This window comes from Cupressus sempervirens, chromosome 4 (assembly GCF_028749045.1).
Source record: "Cupressus sempervirens isolate cs-2001-9-10 chromosome 4, ASM2874904v1, whole genome shotgun sequence".
Taxonomy (NCBI): Eukaryota; Viridiplantae; Streptophyta; class Pinopsida; order Cupressales; family Cupressaceae; genus Cupressus; species Cupressus sempervirens.
The window spans coordinates 688,867,256-688,888,840 of NC_143121.1; the positions used below are offsets into that span (position 1 = coordinate 688,867,256).

At 32.7% G+C, this 21,585-nt stretch overlaps 1 protein-coding gene across 3 annotated transcripts in view; it reads right to left on the reverse strand.

Annotated features, from left to right (window-relative positions):
* Positions 1-21,585, reverse strand: part of LOC149563149 (putative plastid-lipid-associated protein 13, chloroplastic) — a 238,218-nt gene that overhangs the window by 61,274 nt on the left and 155,359 nt on the right. For all 3 annotated transcript variants that reach the window (XR_016364024.1, XM_089826545.1, XM_089826546.1), the window contains one exon: positions 2,384-2,600. Coding sequence is in view for 2 of the 3 variants with exons in the window: in XM_089826545.1 (XP_089682671.1) it covers positions 2,384-2,600 (217 nt within the window). In the remaining variant the exon portion in view is untranslated. The remainder of the gene's footprint in view (positions 1-2,383; positions 2,601-21,585) is intronic.

Here is a 21,585-nt window from a genome sequence, read left to right on the forward strand (position 1 = left end):
TCTGAATTTTTATTTTGTATTAGTTAGAGCATTTCTAACTAGGCTATGTCAAAGGTGATACAAATTTGAAGTCCCGGAATCAAACATATCATATCCTTTTAAAGACATTCCTCTATAATCATCAATTTAGATGTCACCTATTGTCAATTTGGATTTCCTTTATAAGCAAGTTTTCATTTTCATACACAAATGCATAAATGACATATAAACATCTTTTTTTAACTTTTTAGTGGTCACAATAGGGTTGAGAGGTCAAAAAAACACTTTAAAAAGTCTAAAAAAAATGTTTCGAGACCAAATTCAGCCCAGGTACAGAAAATTCTTCAAAATTTGCTGCAAATTCTGCCCAGGTTCCTCTGACAGAATTTGCAGCAAATTCGCAGCTCTGCAAGAGAATTTGGAGAGAATTTGACAAGGACCAGACTTTGAGGGTTCCTGGAGAGAATCTGGTAACTTAGATTATTAATCAAAGATGTTGATTATCACATTGCTTAATCATATGCTATAAAACAACAACTTGTTAACATGGTATCAGGGCAGATACAAATTTCTGGGAATGTCAAATGAGTTAGAGTTTGTTGTGATAACCATTACTGATTGGAAGACCAAGCCACGTAGATGTGGGTGCATAGGTGAAACCGATGGTTCTGCAACTCACGGGTAGGTGAAGTCATCACGTGGATAACTTTGTGCAGAATATGACATCTGCAGTGAGGGAAATATGTTGCGTTTGGTACATTCGAGGAAATAATTTCTTCCGTGACTTAAGTATCTTATATTGGGAAGACGGTAATACTTGAGCTCTGATTATTGGTAGGCTTTTTTTAGAGACTAGCGAAATTGTCAATGGTAAAAGAAAATATTTATGTGGCCAAATACAAATTATTAACGGGAGCATCGCTTAAATGTTTTGAATTGTGAATATTTTGTGTCGCAGTCACATATCTGGGTCTTCCGACTTTAGAAGATTTAATGTTGAAGGCATATATTCATGTTTAGTATTATCAGACCATTCATTTCCTCCTGGAGCCGAGATTGACGACTTCTTGCGATAATGATATATGACTGTGTGGAAATATTTAAGTGGTTCCTTTTTGATATCGAAGGTTATCCTTATTCATGTCGGGCAATTTAATTATTAAGTTATGAGCATGATATTGTGGCAGTAAGCCAAGTATTGCATCGACTAATAGTAATTATTCATGTCACTGTTTGATATGCGACAATAATCCAAGTGTGATTGATATGCGGCAATCGCAAAGTGTAAAATCAATACTCTGATTATAAGACTCTACATGGCCAAAGTTTATAATTATTGTGGACTTTAGGATCACAGTTTAAACATTTTCTTTGGGTCACAGAGTTTGCAGAGAGGAAGACGTTGCCACAACTCAAGCCACTGGACCGTTTCAGAATTAATCCATGCTTGAACGGAAATAAGGCTATAGAAAGTCTGCGAGAGTTATTGGTGTACAATCTATTGGACTCAGCAATACTTTTTGTGGGCTTGTTGTTGCTCCATTTCCAAAATACACACTTAGTGGTTAGCAAACACTCTAGAAAGGTTATCGCTGCATGTCAGTTCTTGGCATAATTGGTGGAGATTATTGATAAGCTATTTCCAATTGAAGTACTGCAGTTTATTATTTTTGAGTTATCGAACTTCAATTATAAGCTACAAAACGCTCTGATAGTACTATGGAATTCAATATATCGTGCATAATGTTTGGGCAATAGCAGCAGTTATTCCCAGCAAATTGGAAGACACAAACAAATTTATATGGTCATTGTTCACAAGAAAGGTCAGGAAAATGTATTGATTTGATTCTGCACATGGTCATGTAAACTGCAGTTGGAGAAATGTAATTTGTTCCTTATGAGTGTGGAAATGGCTGTTATAATGTTGAATGTGTTCATGAGAGAAATAAATTCATCAAATTCTTCACAACAGTAATAAACTGAGCTTCCATAATCTAAAATGCACTCAAATTGTTCAACACTAATTTTCTCCTTAAACATAGGAAAAAGTGGAAACATTTGCATAGAAAATTGTGCTCTATCCTTACACGCCATTATTATTGGATCATGGCAGATACAATTATGGCTTATGAGGTAGATTTCTTATGTATATGTGTTATTAAAGCTTGCTGATGCATATTCCTCTCATGTCTTTGACTCTTTTTTAGTCTAATCATGGGATTTACCATTTAGACATATTGTTTAAAAAAAACATATCCTTGGAACATATCTTTGATGGTTTCATTTCTACTATTTATCATACTTAGTCATTTGAAATCTAGATGGTAGATGATCATTACTGAATATGCATCAAGTAAATACAAGTGAAGAAGAATAATGAGACTCGTAAAAAGAATGTACATACTTAGAGGGACCTTCATTCCATTAGACAATGCCTCCTTCAATGGGTTAGGTAGCTGTTCAAGCGCATTAAGAACTTGCCTATATGTATCCTTGAATTGAGTAGGTATAGAGCTTACAGGAACATTTGGCATTTCGATTACTCCTTCAACATACTCTTCTTTCAATCTAAGAGGGCCTTCTACAGTGAGCTTGGTTGTCAAGATGAAATTGCTTTCAACCTGCAAATCAACAATGTATATAATTTATATGCATGATAAGAACTTTAATTTTCTGAAGCATACGGCCTTAACTGTGACAGTTAAGAGCTTTCTCTATGGATTAAGGCCTTGTAAACTTTGCAGGGTTTTTTGAATAGAAAACAATAAGAAAAAATCTAAGCATGAACACAATGAATATAATGCTTGTGTAAAGAATGTACACAATAGAAGAGAAAGATGATGTGCATGAATGGTGGATGCCAATGAGTTTGATGCTAAGAGTGTGGGATCCCAATGAGAATCATTGACAAACACACAAGAAGGGTGGACACTACAAACTCTAGATTTCACTCAAGGTGTGTGAGATCTCACCAGTCCCTTGTTTGAACTGCTTGACTTTATACCAAGTGTGAGGACACAAAAGAAGGTAATGGTGTAATGAATGAGTGTGGGATCTGCAATCCATTGCCTTAAGCAACTAGAAAAACAAAGCACGAGTAGAGTATCAAGGCCTCTTTCAAAATCTACTATGATGTCAAATGATGGAGAAATGAGAAAAAGTCCGACAAGTGCAAACAAAATTCATTCAAAAAAAGTGTTGAAGTATAGCATCAGTAGAAGTGGTATTTGTATTCATGATTTATATGAACATTGTTTTATGTCTCATATTAGTGATAAGAATGTGTGTGTGTGTGTGTGACTTACATAAACTATGGGACATGACCTTGTTGTAGCCTCTGTTGAATTGATTTTATTAAAGCTACCTGACTGATGATAAATTGTCCTTAAGATAAATATCTTATATATACAATATATGTAATATAATATGTATTATATATATATTATGCATTATATATTATTATATTATATTACATATATGATTAATATATTAATATTATATATATGTTAAAGGTGAGTTATAATTATTTATAAACTAAATGGTGATTAACTATAGAGACATGTCTCCTCCTCTCATATCTATATGAGATCCAAATCTGCATTTGGAAATCATCAATTACAATGGCAATGATTATACATTTACAAAAACGATCTTGGTTGCTTTAACATGGTATCAAAGCTATACTGCAAATTTAAGAAAGAATAATAAATAGATGGAATACATAATCATATGTACCATTTTTCAGTACCATTTCATACACCGAGGATTCATTGCCAGCAGAACAAGGGAGACAACCAATATTCCACAATCAAATTGTTACAATCTGGCGACTTGGTTGACAAGAAACCCTTCGGCCTGAATCTGGACATTTGAGAGCAGGCTGTGTGAGAAGATATAACAGAAAGTTCAAAGGAGGGGACCCAGCATTGATCAGCGGAGGAGATAAAACTGCGAATCAGCAGGTCCAGCATCTGAGATAACCACAAATAAGTAACACTAGGAGAGGGAAGGTGTGCAATCCTTAATTTGACAGTGTCATAAGCAAGAAGCATCAATATATTCCAGGTCTGTACTCGTACTGCATCCATGTTTAAGTGGCGAACAATCTGTCACTTGGCAATACATTGAGAAATGGTAATCATTCACATAGATAGGTGGTTGGTCAATTAAAACTAGTTGATAGCTATCTGCTTAACCAATGGAGAGTATATAAATATTTGGTAGTATTATCAAATGAGTTGAATGTTAGCAATGAACGTATAACATTTATTCAGAGAATTATGAGAGAGAAGTACATATTGTATAAGTTCGCTGAACTCAGAATGAAATATTTTAAAAGCAACCAAGTGTACTATTGAGGAGATTGAGTATTAAAAGGATGAGTTTTTATGAATAAAACTGTATATACTTTGGTGATTCTGAAAAGGAGTGTTTTTCTGTAAAGTATGTATATGCGATCAAAAAGCAATTGAAGGAAATATACACACATGGAAAATTCAACATATAGTCTTTCTTGAAAAATCACGACAAATATCATTCATGGTATTTAGTATTTAATGAGCAGTGACAAAATAAGACAATGGTATGCAATAATGAAAAATGAAGTTTAAGGCAGATGTTTGAACATAAATATCATGTATGACTTGTTGGGTTGTATCCACTCTTGTTCACAGCAAAAATATGAAAACAAAGACAGGTGTTTTCATCTCATATTTGAATCAAAAGGAGATCTAATAGCCATTGAACATCAAGGGAAAGCAAGTGGAATGAAAAGAATTAAAGTAAACAAAAGAAACTAATTTCAAATCTGCCGTTGTAGATTACAAGTCTGCAACTATTACAACACCTTGGAGGAAGATGAATAAAGTGAATGAGTACACTATATTAAAGCAATGCCTTGCCAAGGGTATCAAAATCTGAATCCATTGATGAGGAAAGTTTTTAACAAAACAAATATCAAAAGGGAGCAGCGGTTAAATAATAATGAGATATATATTTTTATTTCGAGAATCGTGTGAAGAAAGCAAATGGGATTAAAACTATTGTGGGAGGACACATTATTAACTTCGGATGTGGATTTATAAAAATAAAAAAAAACCTCACGAATAGGAAAGACCAATGTAATGTAGTGAGAAGTTTGCAAGACCATTAGAATGGCTCAATAGAATAAGATTTCAACAGTAAGCATTAACAAGTAAGGGGATTAAATAAGGACCGAAATGCATATCATGACTTACCAAAGGTGATGAATCAGCCAATTCGAGTAGATAACTCATAGTAAAGAGCAGGTAAGTATTTATCTATTTTATTGTGAATACGCACTTAAGTGAATATTAATTGAGAAATAGTTAAGGAATATGTTTAATATTAAAATAAGGAAATAATATATCAAAAACACAGATTAAAATATACATATTGAATATATGTATATATTTAAATATTTATTTGATCTATATTATATTGGAAATTATATAAAGATTATTATGTTATATACATAATTAGATCACTATGAATTTTCATTTTATAAATGTAAAATTATTTTCTCACAATTGTAGATTATTTATATAGTGAATCGTGATATTATTAATGAGAAATATAGTTATGTTGTAGGAATCCTAACTAATGTTAAGATTCTTATGTATACTATAAAAGCTATGTGCCTTGATCTTTTCCTTCAAGAATATTATTTCAAGCAACTTTGAAAGAGAGGGAGCAGATAGATGATATGATTCAGTCAATCTTTGGTGATCTCAATTATATTGATTTAGAGGGAGTAAATCGTGTTGTGATAGAATCTTCAATGATCGATAAATTGTAACAGTAAAGAAGACGATAATTTCATTCAACTATGTGATCTTAATGGACCTACCCCTTGTGTACATGATATGAAAGTAGAAGTTGGAACTTAGAAAGAAGTTGTCAAATTTGATGTGATGTGAAAGTGTTCAATGATATAAGAGTGGTGCCAATAGTGGCATCTTGTGATGGTTAAGTTGTTGAGTTTTTATCCTTGCCATCAAGGTTCAAATCTATTGGGGATGAGGTTCGCCGTTTGTGGCCTCACTGGTTCATAGCTCCAAGTCAAAGCGTTTACCACTCTTCTTAAAAAGGAAAAATGATATAATAGGCAATGTTTCATTCCCACTTGAACCATCCTTAGAAAATGAGATATTCCATGACCCTCATGGGCAGATAAGTACTTGTATCTTTTACATTTATCTATTCATTTATTTGTAATTCTATACAAAATATAAGAGTTAGTTGCTTTGATCTTTTTCTTTATGTTTGAGGATATTCTTACATGAAAAGAAGGTTGGTACTTTACATATGCTACCAAATATTGTGCAGAGTAAATCTAATGATAATAGTTCCAAAAACTCTGATGATTAAGATGGATAAAGTGAGGCTCTTGAAGAAAATATCTTTGATGATTAAGATTATAAGATTCTTCTACATTAAGAGGGAGTATGACACTTCTTTGAAGGCAATGTTGGAGCCTAAAAGATTGATACTCAGAGGGAGTCTAGAAATACATGTGGGTGACTGCATGATGTTGATGGGCCTACTCCTACGTATATCATGAGGGAGTGATGAGTTTGATAGGAATCCTTGGGTAAAGAGAGTTTCTGAGGAAGTAATAAAGAGGATCTGACTTCTCTGGATCGATGTTCAGAGGGAGAAATTTTTGAGATGCAATCTTTTGTAGATGATATCTTCTCTATGAGGAGAAGTTCTTAGAGAAATTCTTTATAATGTGCTCTCCTCTATGAGAGAGAAATATAAGGTGAAAACCCTTTGTACCACCCTATGACTAGGTTCATTGTTACATCCCAAATTTTTGACCTAATTTTAAACTTGTTCATAATTGTTGGACTAAACGAATTATTCTTTCAAGATCATGTGAAATAGGTAGTTATTTATATACATTGCATTAACTGTTAATGAAGATGGTCGTTAACCATTAATTGTTATTAGAGGAGTAGCAGTTGCTTGATTTAGAATAACGATTATTATGTTTATATTAAAATATTATGGAATTATTATTATGGTGAAAGTGTTTTCATAGGTGACTGCAGGAGAAGATGTAGAGGGGGGAAGCATTGCTAAACGGGATAATCGGAATAGGATGTTTGCTTAGTTTAGTCATCAGGATTGGCAGGTATGACCTCAAACTTCCATGGAAAGGATGCAACGACTTGATCATAGGGTACATTTTTGGGACCGCATGAGCTATTAAGAAAATAATTTAAGTCAAAATATAAAACATACCTCGAGAGATTTTTAATTAATCTTCATCATATTATTATAATAAATACTTACGTACATATAAATATAAAAATAAAATAGCACTAATAAATTATAATAACGTAAATTAATGATGTCACCCCATTGATATACTTACATTTCCAACTCTTCTTTTAAACTTTTTATTTTATTTTTCTTTCCCTCTCTTTTCATAATTGATTTAAATTGTTGTGTAGCCGAAGGAAGCCAAGGAGTCTTGATCGCTATCCATATATGGAAGACGTGAAGGAGAGACAGGATCACCTTTTTCCTTGGTGCCCAAAATTCTTCCTACCTTGCCACGTTTCAGATTTCCCTTGTCTCATTAACCAATTCGACCTTGCATTGTACGTCTACATCTTGCCATTGATACATCTGCGATCTGCCATTGAAACGTCTGCAATTACCTTTGATATGTCTGCAATCTGCCATTGATACATCTGCAATTTATCTTTTTTAAAACCTTGCTCAGTTTGTGTGATTTTCAACTCAGCCAAGTAAGTATTTCTGGCTAGGATATTGAGGATTAAGCGTTGAAGAAAGGAGAAGAAGCCAATCAGATTGCAAGTTCCCCAGAGAATACATATCAGGTCATGAGTTACCTTTCTATGTTTTTGAATGCATATTCTATTGCAGTCGGCTAAGCTTAGGAGTCTTTTCCTGTATGACTGTGATTATATTATGCAATTTGTTGATTGTTCCCTGAGAATTATATTGAGTTTTTGTCTTTTATTCTCATTATATCCAGAATCATCTTTAAAAGAAGTTGAGTAGTATCTCTTTAAAAGGAGTCTCAAAATGTGTAAAAACCTTCATGAAGTTACTGATAACAATATCAAGTCTTATGCTGTCTCAAATTATGATAAAAGATATTAAGAGCAGATTGCTCATAACCTTTCCAAAACACCTAGGATTCACCGACAATATAGCTATGATATGGTGAAGAGGTGTAAAAAGAGCAGAGCGCTCATAATTTTAATGCACCTGGGACTCACCGGCCGGTAGCCATGAAATGATGAAGAGGTGAAATTAATCTACAAGAAAACAAAAGAGAAATCATACAAGAATACATTAAATGAAATATACTTAATAGCTCATGCTCATCTTTGTTAAGAATCTTGTTGTCAAGTCGAGTGGTGGTGATCGGGTTGTTGAACCCAATCGGAAATCCTTAGCCAAAGTAGTTTATAGGCATGTTTGCCATCTAATGATCACTTGATGTCAATAGTGCCAATTATGTAAGCATGTTCGTTTAATAACTGAGCAGACAATCAAAACACCAGAATGCTTAGGTGGCTGGACTAAAGATAATCCCAAGCCCAATCCTAAGGTAAGCAGGGCCATTCTAATTTAATAGAATGTGTGGGGATAAGTATGGTTCGAAGTTGAGAGGTTAAGCCTATGTCAATGCTTCTCCTCTCGCCAAAGTTGAGGCTTGCACAACCAAATAAAGATTCTCCGATGATACTTGTATGTTCCTTTCAATTCTTTTCTTGTTAAGCATTTACTTTACAGTTATTGCAATTGATCATATGCTAGTTAATCGTTAATCTATTTATTTCTGTTGAACATGAATACATTTGTGAATAGTAAATCATTGATCTAGTTATTTCAATTGAATGTGGTTACAGTTATTTTCTGTTAATTGTTAAAAGCAGTTAATGTCATGTGAAAATGATTCAGTTATCTATCTAAGAATGCTGGGAGTTTTTGAGTTTAAACTGTCTTTGATTTAGATATGAAAATCCATTTGTTACATTCATGGTAGTTACTATTTCACATATGATATGTAATGAAAGGTGACGATCTTTCATTGACATATATAAACAGAAGGTAACCATTATAAGATGACGATTCTATAAATGGTAGACTTGTTATCCTACTTCTTTAGGCCAGATTTTTTCGGACACCATGATAATGAACAAACAAAAGGCAATCTTTGTAAGATGATGATCTTGCAAATGATAGGTCTGTTACCATGGACATCTCTAGATATTGTTTCGGACAATTAGACATCATTGATAACGAACCCATTATGTTACCATGGACATCTCTAGATATTGTTTCGAACAATTAGAGATCATGGGTAACGAATCTATTATGTTATCATGGACATCTCTAGATGTTGTTTCGAACAATTAGAGATCATAGATAACGAATCCATTATGATTACTCTAGATATTGTTTCGGATAATTAGAGATCATAATATATGTTATGATAGTGTTCATAACATTGTGATTGTAGTTGTTTAACAAGTCACTATTTCAGAGTGTTAAAGTCAGATAATATGTTGTGTATAGATATCCTTGATTCTGATGTCTCATAAAATGTTTTTGTTACTTCTCCCTTGCTAAGAGGGAGTGTTATTGTTTTAGACAATTAGAGATCATAATATATGCTATGATAGTGTTCATAACATTGTGATTGTAGTTATTTGACAAGTCACTATTTCAGAGTGTTAAAGTCAGAGAATATGTTGTGTATAGATATCCTTGATTCTGATATCTCATAAAATGTTTTTGTTACTTCTCCCTTGCTAAGAGGGAGTGTTGAAGTACAGCATCCGTCGAAGTGATATACTCATTACATTGAGTATTTGTATTCATGATTTATGTGAACATTGTTTTATGTCTCATATTACTGATAAGAATATATAGCTATGTGTGTGTGTGTGTGTGTCTATGACTTACATAAGCTACGGGACATGACCTTGTTGTAGCCTCTGTTGAATTGATTTTATTAAAGCTACCTCATTGATGATAAATTGTCTTTAAGATAAATATCTTATATATGTAATATATAATTTTAAATAATATTATAATATTATATTACATATATGATTAATATATTAATATCATATATGTTAAAGGTGAGGTATACATATAGTTGTTTATAAACTAAATGGTGATTAACTATAGAGCCATGTCTCTTGAAGAGACATGTCTCCTCCTCTCATATTTATATGAGATCCAAATCTGCATTTGAAAATCATCAATGACAATGGCAATGATTATACATTTGCAGAAATGATCTTAGTTACTTTAACAAAAAGAATTAAAATATTTCATTTAAATGACCTATAAATCCTTCCAATATTTAACTACCCATAACAACCTAGCAACTAAAAAATAATTAACTGAAGTTCAATATTAGATTCAAGGAAATCCATGGCATTTGAAAGGAAAATAGACAACAAATGATGCAGATATAATAGACGTCTTGAACTTGGAGAAAGGATTTCATCACCCAAAAAGACCCTAATGCTAGAAGCACATAATTCACAATCCATACAAAAGAATGCATTATAAATAAAAATAACAATCTATAGAAATGCAATATAAATCAATTAAATATTGATCAAATATACAATGAGTCAATCTATGAAATGAGATAATAATCAATATTATTAAATGAACATTTATCAATCTAATCAATCAATGAAATTGAATTATTCATTTATCCACATATTGATTGTAAGTCTATGGCATTGATAAAACCGATAGTATTAACCTTGTTATGAATGGTATAACGGATATAAAACCATGTATAATATTAGATTAAAAAAGGGGCATTCATTAAGGATGTGCAAGTATAATATCAGTAATGTAATTACCAATACCAAATTAAAAAAATTAAAAACATACTAACTTGCGATATCTGATGTTGTTAACGTCCATTGACTTGGCAATGATAAAATGGTTAAGACTATTAGTATTATTGCATTTGAAAAATGTCTATAGTCATTATGAAGCTTTGCTACTTATCGAAATTCTCTTAGCTAAGTTTGTTGATGGTGCATCAGACTAACTAGAAATTGATAAGTGATATGACATTAGTGTCCCTTTTTTTATTTAGATGTAAGATACCTCGATCATATATTAATCTTAACATAATAAAAAATATAATGGACCCATAACTACGCCAGAAGTTACAATTCATATTAACAATATTTTTAGTCAAACTTTGAAGTAATCATTGGGAAAACACAATCTGTTAAACAATGCAACACTTTTTTTAAACGCCTCTAAAGACATGACTATTCAATGAATAAGATATATAAGAAATTTTTCAATGAAATAGTAATATACAATTTTAGCATGCAATTGGATTAGGAAAGAACAAGGACGAAGTTCATTGAACAAGGAAACTAACCCAGCAATAATAAAGGTCGTAAAAACTAGAACCACAAAATGCTAGTCAACCAACGAGGCAATCCAGAGCAGTCAAAAACTATGTATTGATCAATACTGCGTCAACTAAACAGTAATAGGAATCTGGTGAATAGACACTAAAAAGGGAAAGAGCATACTAGCCAATGTGAGCATAGTGCTACAAGTGTTGAATCTAGTAGATCGACCAAAGTGACATTAACAAGACATTCAAAGGAATAACAACCACACTTAGTAAGAGCCTCATTGTTATATAGAGAAGGGCAAGACGACGATGAACCAAGGATTAGAAGACGCCAAATATACAATTGATGAATAAGAGTAATATAATTCATCAACTCCGATATTAAATCGGAATAGATCTAATACCAATTCACCATTACACTCTGTAATTATAGAATATATGTTTCCTAAATATAATACCATCATACCAAAGATATAACCTATGTATTAAAGCAGATGTAATTATGTTCATGTTTAACGACTAATCAAACATTGCATTCATGATATCTTGTAAGAGGTTTTGACATTTCTTTCAAACTCAAGGACTAAATATCATAGGATAATCAGAATTGATAATTTTCTAGAATCACTGAAGGAAGATTAAAAGTAGAGTCTACAAATTACAATTTGTAACGAATCTCAAAAACGGGAATTATAAAACTTATCTAAATCCCCACAAGGGTGCCCAAAGGGATGTTACAAACAAGAATTACATCCTTGCATGTTCTGTAATATAATGGTGGTTGTTTCTTGAAAAGCACATTTGTTTCTTTCCATCTCTATTTTGAAAGCATTCTATGTACGCAATCATTTGAAAGATCCCTGATGGGACTCTTCTGCTGATCTGATGTAATTTTATTATTTTTAAATTTGTTTTCCCTATTTGTTAAAATTTTCTTGTAGAACTAGACGGAAGTTGTAGAAGAGCTTGATTGTTTTATGTTTTTGATGATTTTCCAATAAGTAATAACAGAAGTACAATAACATGAACCAGTTCTGAAAATATATTCCAAATACAATCAAAGCAATTTCGCTTCAAGGAGATTTTTGAATATAAAACCTAATTTGTAACCAGATAAAAATTTACAATAATATCCAGATGATTACAACTGAGGATAAACCCAACCTGAGGGCGTGAAGGAGAAATACGAGCCCAAAAGGAAGCTATGGCCAGGTTCCAGCTCTCTAATGCTGCACGTGGGAAGGAATATGACTGCCAAGTGCTGTCGTACAGCTGCAAATTGCCCACACGTGGATAGAATGCCCAAACCCCAGCTAAAACTCTGACTCAATATTGTGTTCTCCAGAAGAAACAATGCACAATCTCCAACATGCTTCTGATCGCAACAAATCCAAACCACTGTTTTGGGGGCTACATCCCAAACAAGCAAAGCAAGTGGGATTGGCGTCCCAAGTGCTGAAAGCTCAATCAGAGCCCAAATCACAAATCCAAGATGTAATATGTCAATAATGCCTTTGAACTTTGTCTTTTACCTCCTTATAAGTGCTGGGTTATAAAATAATATATTTTTCATTTTTAAAGTGGTCAAGTATCCAGAAAATGACCTTTTTTCCAATAGAAAGAAATCTGTTCACCGAATTGCTCTAAGTCAAAAGAGAAATATTTAGAAAATTTCAAGACCTTTCCAACGAGCTATTACACCAAAGGATATTCACCCAAATGAGGCCAAAAAACCCCTTATTACTCCAAAATGGCTATAACTTAGCCTTATTTAAATTATTAAAATGCTAAATTAGGAGAATATTTAAATATATTAAAATATTTCCCAAATAGCGAACTGATAGCCAAAACACCTCTACAAGGTGAAACTGAACTCGTCACCTCCTATGACTGATGCCGGATAATCTGAAATAATTGACAGTCTCATCCCTCAAAATTAGGGATACTCCTAAAAAATAGGAACATCTTCGAATCTGCCTAAACTGAAACCATAAAATGATCTCGTAGAGACTCAAGACTATAACCCATCTCCACCTCCTAAAATGTAGGAAACTCCTACAATTAAGGAACTACTCTCAATTGCCCTCCTATTGTCTGAATCTCCAGATCCGAACATTGTATACCTTGACTAAGTCTCTAAACACCACTGCTAGCCTACGAGACTCCCTAATAGGCTAACTCTATCATCTCTGATGTCCACTCTAGAAAGGGGACATGACATCATTCTTTCACATCACTGTAGGCTCCCTTATGTGATCAATCTTGCCGTGTGTCCCTCTTTCTTCTTTGCATATTAGGGGTTATGCATGTTGTCCTTCTTAAGTTTCGAGGAAAAGCCATAACATGATCTTTCATGCTCAAAATTTGCATATCTAGAAGAGTATGTATATAGGATATAAGTGGAAGACCTTTAACTAACAAAGGAAGAAAGATTTTAGAAAAAAAAAAAACACTCTTTAAAGAGGGGAAAACTCAAAAACAAGATTTTTTGGGAGCATTGCATGTGGAGGATGGATGGAAACTTTGGGAAAGCGAATGGACATATGCTTTTGAACTCAAAATGTGCGCTCATAGAATGGGAAAACCCAATAAAGGGTTTCTAGAGGGTAATAACATGTGTAGACAGCAAGCTTTATGCATGCAAAATAGGCAGCATAACATCTACTTATAATGAATTATTATGTTTTCATCATAAACAAGTGTGCAAGCAACCACCATTATAAGTTTTAAGTGACATGGCAGCAATATAACAAGGGGGGATGAAGTGCATGCAAGCATGAAGGTGGGCTTTTTGGATGCAAAAATATGTTTCAAAATGAGCTTGCTTTCCTTGGTAGTTTCATTAAGGAATGAGGTTTTCAATCCCATCTGCATATGCAAGCAACAAGAAGCACTTGCATATGCAACTTGGATAAACGACACTGAAGATAGAAGGAGCACATATTATACACCAACACAAATGCATATCTGAAAATGAAATGAAGAGATTTCTAGAAACAAAAAGAACAAAAATATATATAGCTTAGCCCTATGAAAATCACAAGAAATCTTAGCTCTTTTACACAAAAAGAAAAGGAAGAAGTCTCTTCAATCCCAATGCAAAATCTAAAATAAATACATGAAGATTTCCGGATTTAGAAAAGATTGAAGCAAAGAGACTTATATTGATTTGGAATCTTGATCCAAGCCTTTAAAAATGAATGCATTTTAGAGGCAAGATTCATTGCTTGCCAAATGTGGGAAGTTGGATAATTAAAATGCACAAAAATAGCAATTGTTTTGACTAAAACAAATGCAATGTGCAATGGCAAATAAAAATGGCTTCTAGCACATAAAAAAACACCTTGAACAGAATGAAAAACATGCTGCAAATGATAAGTAATGCCAAAGAACGTGCCCTAAACAGGCTGTTTTGAAGGCATAACAATGTGTTTTTGCAAAAACAAATTGTCGCCCTTGCATATGCAGCAAAAATGCCCAAGTGTAGGGAGAAAAACGTGGTTTTTAGAGTCCAAAACACATGCATATGCTGCCCCAAATCACCCTCCAGCATCAAACATTTAAGGAGAAAGGGCAAAAACAAGATTTTTCAAATCAAAAGCATGTGCTTTTGAATAAAAAATCGCCACCCTTGGCTCATTGATGAAAAACACAGCTTGGAGTGAGTGAAGATGGATTTTTAGAATGCAATAACATGTTCTTTTGGCCTCGCAAACTTAAAAACATGTTATAATGTTCACTAATTGGCTTTTGGAGTAGTTCATCTCAAAATTGCCATCCTTGTGCTTTTAAAAGAAAAACTTAAGGTAAAAACATTATGACATGCTTTTTAAAGGCAAAAACATGTTTTTTGGTCTTAAAAAGCCACTTCTTCCTTTAGTCATTAATAACGGAGTTTTAGAATGCAATAACACATGTTCTTTTAGGTTATAAAACCCCACTATATGCATTTACAAGCTAAATTGCCTCACTAGGAGAAGTATAGACGGGTTTTAAGAATGTAATAACCAATGCAAGTTCAAAAGCATATGCAAGTTGGGTTCAAATTCTCCACCATTGTGCATTTTAATTATAATTCAACTTAAAACACATGCTAGTGGACTTTTCGAGTGATTAAACATATAGTATTGGGTTCAAATACCCCTCTTGTAAAGCCTTTAAGTCATCAAAGGTTAATAATAATGAGATTTCTATATGTAAAAGCACATACAAACCCCACTAACACATGTTAAATGATATATTTTTAAATAAAAATGTGTTATTGCATATGAAAAGCCCACCTTTAGGCACTTAAAGACTTAACTTTTATTGGAAGTGAGTTTTAAAAGGTGATTTGCATGTGAATGATATGAAACGAGTCATAAAAAACCCAACAATTAATGCATTAAAATGTCTCATGCAATTAAATTTAGTATAAAACTATAGTTTTCAATAGAATAACATGAAAGTAGAGTAGGAAAAAGCCAATTTTGATTAAAAATATTAAACACTATGGTCAAACAACTTAGAATGAGCTGGAATTTTAAAATAGATGTCAAAATCCACTTTAGATATCAAAAATAATTTTATTTCGTGCAATTGTCAATAAAAAACCTACTTTTGGAGGATTTTTAAATAAGGTGTTTTGTCGCCTTGGAAAACCTCACCCTTTCCTTCATAACTTGAGCTAGACAACTCTATTTAAGACCTAAGATAGCTCGAAATGAGTGGGATTCGAAGGGTTATTAACCTAAAGGAAAAACAAGATTAAAAACTAGGATAATCTTGAAGATTGCCAAAAATCAAGTTCTTGCAGTCAGAGAAAAACTCATACTAACAAGCATTTAAAAGGATTAACTTGACGGAAACCTTAAAAAAGAATGCACAAAAAAGGTTAAACAAAGTACAATTTAGGGAATGACGAATTGCTTTTATGACACTATTAATACATTAAAACAAAGAAGATGCACCTACGAATCCATGAGAACATTGGGTAGGGTTACCACAATTTAATGAAGTCAAAATTGAGGACAACACAATGTATATCCCCACGTGATTAGCAACAAATAAAATCACAAAACTGAGTTAAGTCAGTAATCAGAAGGAACCTTGAGGTTGTCTTAGTTGATCACATAATCATATGCAATGACTAGCATCTAAAATTCATTATGCAAGAGAGGATTTGATATTTGGTGTTTCATACTCAAATACTAAGTGTTTCTGTCATACATGTTGAAGTGGTCCCAAAACTTGCATCAATCAGTCTCTTGATTGTCTTGCCTCATAAGCAAGTAATAATTAAGTTCGGGTGTGGATGCGTGGACATGTTTTGGGGTTGAGATATGGAAATATATGTTGCTCTCATTGCTGATTCTTTAATTTGAAATAGAATAGGATCATGGTCTAGTACCTGATCACCATCACTAGGGGCAACTCTATCCTCTTCAATGATCATAATAGTGAAAATGTCACATGACAAGGGAAAGGCTTCTACTTGTGTTGTTATATTTGGCAAATTTAGATTGTGCTTCAATTGGTGTTGTGTTGTATCGGGGTAGCTCTAGCATGTATGTGTGTATTGTAGCATGTGTCACATTTGTACAGAAAAAAAATGTCCATCCAGATTTTTACTGCTAATGCCTTGGGTGAAAGCTTGGGGCATTAGAATTTCCTTCAATGCATCTCTCCAAATAGCTTTTGATTAGAGATCAAACAGGTCTCAAAGGAAACCGAAACCCTATCTACAACTAGTTGCCATCAAAAATCCACCAACAAACTATCAAAGAACAAACAACAAACTCTCCACAAAACAAGGGGGAAATTTGAACAAAATAGGGCAAAAAGCCACCTAATTCAGAATTTTAAAGGCTTTAGCCACCTCCAGGTCAAGTTGGGAAATGTTCATTCATATTTTCTTCATATATTTCACATCTTGCATCGACTATTCAGCCATTTTCTTGCTATGAGCTCTTCTTAATGTGCTTGGACCCGTCTTCTTCCTGATGAATATGCTTTCCTTTATCAAACTCTTATAGATCAATGAAAAGAGACTTAAACTCTTGAGCCTTTTTCAAATTTCCTAGTCATAACTTTGATGCCCAATGTACTGAACTTAATAACCTTATAGCTAAAGTTAACAAACTTTATTAGATTGTCATTAATATTTTTATTATTCGTTTCTAGTATCATGATTCTCTCCTCAAATTAATTTTCATAAGCTCAATATCCTTAACCTTTTTTTGGAGGGAGACTACCATGTTATTAACTTCCTTTTCCAACCATGAGAAATCATGAGATGTGAACTTCTCCAAATTGCTTTTGAGACCAAGAATGCTGACGTTAATCATATTGAATAAAAAGGATTTTCTTTAACCAAATTAAGCATTGAAGAAGTGTGTTTCAGGTCTTTACTATTAAATTGTAGCTTCTGTCGGATTGAACTATCCTAGAGTTAATCCTTCTATGGTTATTGTTAATCATTAATTATATACACTCTTTTATATATATATATATATATATATATATATATATATATATATATATATATATATATATATATATATATATATAATATTATTATATAATATAGATATATTATAGTTAATAATGTTTTAATTAATGATTAATTTATATATATAACCATAGACACATGCCTCTTCACAAGACATGCCTCTTGAAGATATATTTATATATCTTGGAAATCTGCAATTGAAACACATAGAATTACAATAATGTTATTACATTTGCAGAGATCCTAAAACTAACATGGTATTAGAGCAAGACTGCAAGCATAAAATTGGATTTAAAATAAAAAATCTAAGAAAGAGATACAAGTACAGATAAAGTTATAAAACCATGCCATATAGAAACTATCCAGTTAAGATACAATCAAGTAGATGCTGCTTATCGAGTAGCATCTAACTTTGGGAAGAGAATCAATAATCCTATCCATGATCAAAAGACGAAGGAGAGATTGTCTCAGGAAATCATTGAGAAAATATGAACATTATGGGAACGATCGATGCAAACACTCACCCAAGTCATCAATAAGAAAATTGACGACATTCATTGGGACACTGGCCTGAGCATCTGTAGACAAGAGCAAGAATACATTCAATAATCGAGGGATCGAAGCTAATCTCCAATATTGTTTCACAAGGACTAAATATAGATTGAAGTTTAAAAAGCAAAAAAAAAAAAAAACAAGAGGTACAGAGATGATGTAAAAAAAACAAAAAAAAAATGGAAAACCTTGATTCAGGCGCAAGAGGTGAAAATTAAATAAGCTCCAATGGCCGGCCAAGCCAACCCCAATGCATTGTGATACAAACACACACATGTTTGTTTTTGAAGCACAAGTCAGATCCAGTGGGTTATGCTGTGTATGTAATTTCTAATTTGTGTTCGAGCAACGAGTGATAAGAATCCAAATTGTCTGGGGGACGGAAACGCATCACATAAGACTATGATTGGCCCTTATATGATCTGCAAAGAAGAAACATATAATGAACTCACAGTACACGCAGACCAATCACAGGCGATCAAAGGAAAAAGGCATACTTATTCTATCTGACCATTGCACGTACTCCCTTATGAATAGGAAAATCAGAGAGTCTAATTAATATCGATCAATAATATAATTATCGATGATTACAAACATTTGGATATGTTGAAAAGACACAACTTTCTGAAAAATCTCACACTAATCTTATAAAGGGAATGCATTGAATGTAGGAAGAGAAGTTAGCGAAAAATTAAAACATGCCCAACTTGGTTACTTATGATAAACAAGTTTGTGGTGGGTCCTGCAAATTGCTGAATAAGAAATTTTATGTTTCACAATTTCAGAGAAATATAAAATTCGTTGGAACTTGGAGTTCTAGTGTCGAACCATCATGGGGGAGATGAAATGTGTTGACACAAATGCAAGGAAATGTGATGCTATATGTACACGTGGATAGATCTACAAGTTTAGTAGAAGATTTTATTTTTTTTTTGAAATTTCGTTGGGCTCTCCAAGTCAAGAATCATCTCTTTGTACAAGTCAAAATGGAGCTGTCTTGGGAGAGTCAACCAATCTTCAAGAAGGAAGTACACACTGCTCCCATCACAAATCAAAAGTGAAGAGTATTAACACTGGTCACAAGAAAATACATTTGAAGCCCAAGTCAGTATTGAATATTTCATATGGTGGACAAAAACAAATTTGAAGCTTCATAAGTAATCTAATAACCATGAAGTATCGATCTTGGAGAAGTCCAAAGGTGAGGAGCCAGTATTGATATCGAATAGAAGGAATAGAGGTAAAGTTCACCTAGAAGGATATAAGAGGTAAGGTTAAGAATTTATTTCATTTTTATGAATTTATGGTAAAATTCATGTGGAAGGATATAAGAAGTAAGTTTATGAATTTATTTCTTTTTATATGAATTTATGTTATAGAGACTTTTATATATACAAATATAATTTATTCATTTATATATAGATGTAAATGTTATATATATGGTGAATTATATATGGTAAACATAATTTCCAATTGATTTCTTTTAAGTGATTGTAGATTGGGAAATTGCTCACTATAGAAAATAATGGAATAAAGTATAGATTAAAGATATACACTTAAAAGGTTGAATACATATGTATATGTATGTATGTTCAAAGTATATATTTAAATTAGATTTTTTATCCATATTTTATTGGAATGACCTTATATTATTTGAATATTATATTAGTCTCTCTTATTATTTCAATATGTACTATAAGAGCTATTTTTCCCGAGAATGTTCTTACAAGAAAAGGAGGGAGATTGAGATTCAGAGGGAGCTTGACATTTCATTATAAGGCAACCTTGAAAGAGAGGGAGTAGATAAGAGGATATGACTCAGTCAATCTTCGGTGATCTAAATCATATTGATTCAGAGGGAGTAAACCATGTTGTGATGGAATCTTCAATGATCGATAAATTGTAACAGTAAAGAGGACTATAATTCATTCAACTATGTGATCTTAATGGACCTACCCCTTGTGTACATGATATGAAAGTGGAACTTGGAACTTAAAAAGGAATTGTCATATTTGATATAAAATTGTTCAACAATATAAGAATAAATGGAATTCTTACATTGAGGGGGGAATAATGAACAATGTTCCATTCTCCCTTGAACCTTGTTTCAAGTGGAGATGTTCCATTCTAAGAAGAAAATTTTGGATCTTCATGTGTAGATAAGTATTCTCATATTAGTTTAACTCCTAGTAGTCTCTCTCTTAAATTTAAATTCTAAATATACTATATGAGCTATTTCTCTTGATCTTTTCCTCTGTATCTAAAGATGATCTTGCAGGAAAAGAAGAATGGTACATTAGACATATTGTGCAGACTCAATCTTATGAAGTAGCTCCAAAGAAGTTGTGATCTATATTTCATTAGTCTTATGATGATCAAGTTGGAATAAGTGAGGATCATTGAAGCAAATATCAGTGATGATTGAGGTTTTGAGTATCCTTCCTTATTAAGAGGGAGTTTGACACTTCTTCTAAGGCAACGTTGGAGCTCGGAAGAATAATAATCAAAGGGAGTCTAGAAATACGTGTGTATGACTTTGTGATTTCGATGAGCCTACTACTATGTACATCATGAGGAAGTATTGACTTATCACTTGAAGGTTGAAAAGATTAAGATATTCAAAGGAAGTTCAAAAAGTTTTTATGAGTAACAAAATGATTTTAATGGGCCACACCTTGTGAACATCACAAGAAAATGAAAAGATCCTTAAATAACTTGCATAATCATACTCTAGGTACCGAGTACGTAAAATTGCTCAACGATATAAAAGTTGGAATTTCACATTGTGGGGGGTAAACTTAATAAACAATGTTCAAATTCCCACTTGAAACCATCTTTAGAGAGGATATTTAATGATTTGAAATTTATGGATTGTCATAGAAAGATGTTATTGCATAAAAAAAAAGTTGGTACGTTTGGCACCAGGATTATTGTGCAGGCTCTGGAAGTGAACATCCTTTATGATTAAGATTATGAAGAGGAAATCTAACATTGCTTCAAATTAAGAGGGAGCAAATAAGAACATGATTCTATCAAATTTTTTTAGAGGGAGTAGATCATATCACTTCAGAGGTAAACTTGACATGATTAATGATTATTGTTTCTTATGCATTTATTGACTAACATCATATGGTTGATGATTATA